Source organism: Carlito syrichta, unplaced genomic scaffold (genome assembly GCF_000164805.1).
Source record: "Carlito syrichta isolate Samal-C Ts95f unplaced genomic scaffold, Tarsius_syrichta-2.0.1 Scaffold123313, whole genome shotgun sequence".
Taxonomy (NCBI): domain Eukaryota; kingdom Metazoa; phylum Chordata; class Mammalia; order Primates; family Tarsiidae; genus Carlito; species Carlito syrichta.
Window position 1 is genome coordinate 1 of NW_007067409.1, and position 3,192 is coordinate 3,192.

The window sequence follows — 3,192 nt, forward strand, 5'->3', positions numbered from 1 at the left end:
GGCGTGTCGCGGGCCTCAGGGTGCTGCTCCGAGCGAGTCCGAGGCCGGGCGGTCTCTGCGCGTCGGGTGCCGGCCGGTGGCTGTTTCCGTTCCTCGGTGAAGCCGGTTCTCGCCTGCAGGCGTCAGCCGGGGAAGCTTCGCGGTGCTTTGTGCGTGGGGGTTCGCAGGCGAGGGTCCCGCTCTGACCCAAGCCCCAGGGACACCTGTCGGCCTCTGCTTGGTGTCTTAGAAAGCGTCCCCCTGGCGCAACCCGGCTCACCGGCCCCTGCCACTTTGTCAAGAGGCCCGTCGCGTTGTTCTCTCTGCCGTGAACACCTGGGAGGCCGGATGACACGTTCAGGCCTGGAATCGTAGATCTGCAAGGTCCCCCTTCGGTGACTCGCCCTTTCCTGCAGCGGTGCAAGAGGCACCACTTCACGCTTTCCTTGCCGTCCCTGGCGAAAGGGAGGTCGTGCACATCTCGTTTAAAAACGCCAAGGACCTCGAGTTTTCCAAGTTCGTTCAAATGCATAAAACGGAAGACAGTCGAGACAGCAAAGCTAACAACATGTGTTTCCAGTGAGTTTCTTGACCCTTGCGCTGTTAGCCAGTCTTTAATTAGCTATCCCTCATTGTTGACGCGAAGTATCCTGTGATTTGTCTAAAGGAAATAATAGAGATACCAGACTAGTTAAAGAAAAGTGGGTCTTCTTCCTCATTCATGTGATCGGTTTTTCACGTTCTGGTGTCACAGTCTCGTTGATTGTGTTTCTTTGATGTGTTGCATCGTGGTTGCCTAGTTGTCATGGGTTTGGCTTTCATTTTTGGTACACCCGTCCTAGTGTTCAATTTGGGTAAGTGAGTGGGGCTGGGGTATGGCCTGTAGATGAATTGTCACGGGTCAAATCAAAATTACGGAGCTCTAGGACATTGCAGAACATTCTGACTGTGTCCATATTTTGTCTGAATTTCATATGGGCTATGTCTTTAACTTTGAAAGGGCCGGTATGATTTAAGAGCTGTGGTGGGGAGGCTTCTGAAAGTTTTGCTAGTCCTAGGATCCATTAAAACAGAATTTTGCACCTGGGTAGTGTTAGCATTTAGGCAAGATAACTCCTTGCAGGGGGCTCTCCTGTGTGTTGTGGGGTGTTTCATGCCCTTCTTGGTCTCTGCCGACTAAATGCTTGGAGCCCCACCCCAGTCTCCCCAGTCATGACAACCAAAAACGTCTCCACGTGTTGCTAGATGTGTGCTGGGGTGCAAAATCTCCTGGCTGAGAACCACTGCGTTGATGCGAAGTATAATGCCCTTACGGAAGATGTTTGTGTTGCCACCCTGTTCTGTGCTGGTCAGCTCGTTATTGGCGGCAGCTCAGTTCTGACTGCCACACTTGTGGTAAAAGGGCACAAAGACGAGTAGCTAGTATCTGTGACCTAAGCATTTATGCCACATTCATAGCCTGTTGTTGAAGTTACGGGGAGAGATACAGCTTTCTTCCCAAATACTTGTGGGGGTGTTGCAATAAAGAGGGGCTTGGAGTAGTTTCAGAACTGAGACCTGTGTGGCAGAACTGAGACCTGTGTGGCAGTGATTCTGAATGTGGTTTGTGGGTACTTGGGGAAGAGGGTCACTAAGGTCCTTTTTTTCCCCTTTTTCTTTTTTTTTTTTGAGTTGTGTGCAGTGGCATGCTCACAGCCACCGCAGCCTCAACCTACTGGGCTCAGGCGATCCTTCCGCCTCAGCCTTCCAAGTGGTTGGAACTACAGGCATGCGTCACCTTACCCGGCTAGTTTTTCTCGATTTATTGTAGAGATGAGATCTCGCCAAGTTTCCCAGGCCAGTCTCGAACCCGAGGGCTCAGGCAGTTGTCCCACCTCAGCCTTCCAAAGTGCTGGGATTATAGGTGTGAGCCGCTATGCGCCGGCCTTCCCTTTCTTTATAAAAAGAGACAGGATCTTGCTGTGTTGCCCATGCTGGTCTTGAACTCCAGGGTTCAAGCAGTTCACCTCCCAAAGTGCTGGGATTGCATATGGGAGCCACCATGCCTGGCCACTGAGATCCTTTCAGAGGATACACAAGAATCAGACTGTTTCCATATTACTGAGTTGTTTTGTCTTCTCTGTTGACATCTGCACTCATGGAGAAACCAAGGCAGAGGCCCTGCACTGCATGAAGTCCTTTTTCTTCACGATTGCACATGGCGAAAGTAAATGAATGTTCATTTTATTAAATCTCGACCCTTGCTAGAGTTTGTGTTTTTAATATGCTGTGACCGTAGAAGTGAGTACAGTTAATGCTTCAAGCTGGAAAGTAGAATTGTGGTTTGAGAAAGAGCGTTTGATTTGTGAGAGAAACTGGTGTGTGTTTTTTTCTTTTTTTTTTGAGTGGACCTCCGTTTTTATCTGAAACGAGTGAAGAAACTGGCTATTCATACTTGGATATTTAGCAGACATTTACCTGAGAATACAGTGAGCCTATTGCTTGAAGAAAAACAACTGACGGTATTTGTGTCCAGTAAGAAATTTGAGCTTTCAAGCAAAAATAAGAGTTTTAGAAAGTTTGCAAACTCTCCATCGTGAGCCTGACAACTTCCCAGGACTTAAGATGTTTCTGCAGAGATTGGCGGTGATGCCAGTGAAGGCGGTTTTTGGTGTCGTGTTGCGTGTGTGACGTGTGCTGACACTTGGAGAAGACACGCATGATTCCGTGAACCCATGCTTTCCAAATGGCCAGTCATGGCGTAGCAAAATCATACATGTGTGAAAGGCACACTTGGAGTGCAAGATAAATGAGATATCTTTTTTTTTTTTGAGTCGGAGTCTTGCTCCGTCGCCCAGACGGGAGTGCGATGAGATTTTAACGCAACAGAGTATAGAAGGTTTATTGATGCTTTCGGCTTTCATGTTGTAATTAATCTCTGCACAGCCCCTGCTTTGGGCGTTCTGGTGTAGGGTGAGAGAAGACTGCCCAGGGCTATCTGACGAGACTTGAGACGTTCCTCTTTTCCATTATGACGTTGGTTTGATGCCAGTGTTTCTTCATCTGCGTCAACCAACGCAATTTATTGCAGCAGATTGAAGCAGAAGCAGATGAGAGAATCTAGCCATCTTTGGCTTAGCCAGAATTAAAGAGATTTGCAAAAATGGAAAAGAATGCCACTCTTACTAAATGTTTTGGGAAATAGTCTTCTAAGGTTTTTTTTTTTTTTTTTTT

The 3,192-nt window shown here is 48.0% G+C and overlaps 1 protein-coding gene across 3 annotated transcripts in view; it reads left to right on the forward strand.

The window, feature by feature from the left end:
- Window positions 1-210: 210 nt before the first annotated feature.
- Window positions 211-3,192, forward strand: part of PAPOLA (poly(A) polymerase alpha) — a 67,342-nt gene continuing 64,360 nt past the window's right edge. For all 3 annotated transcript variants that reach the window (XM_008048294.1, XM_008048293.2, XM_021707650.1), the window contains exon 1: window positions 211-558. In XM_008048294.1, the coding sequence (XP_008046485.1) occupies window positions 506-558 (53 nt within the window). In that variant the 5' untranslated portion in view covers window positions 211-505. The remainder of the gene's footprint in view (window positions 559-3,192) is intronic.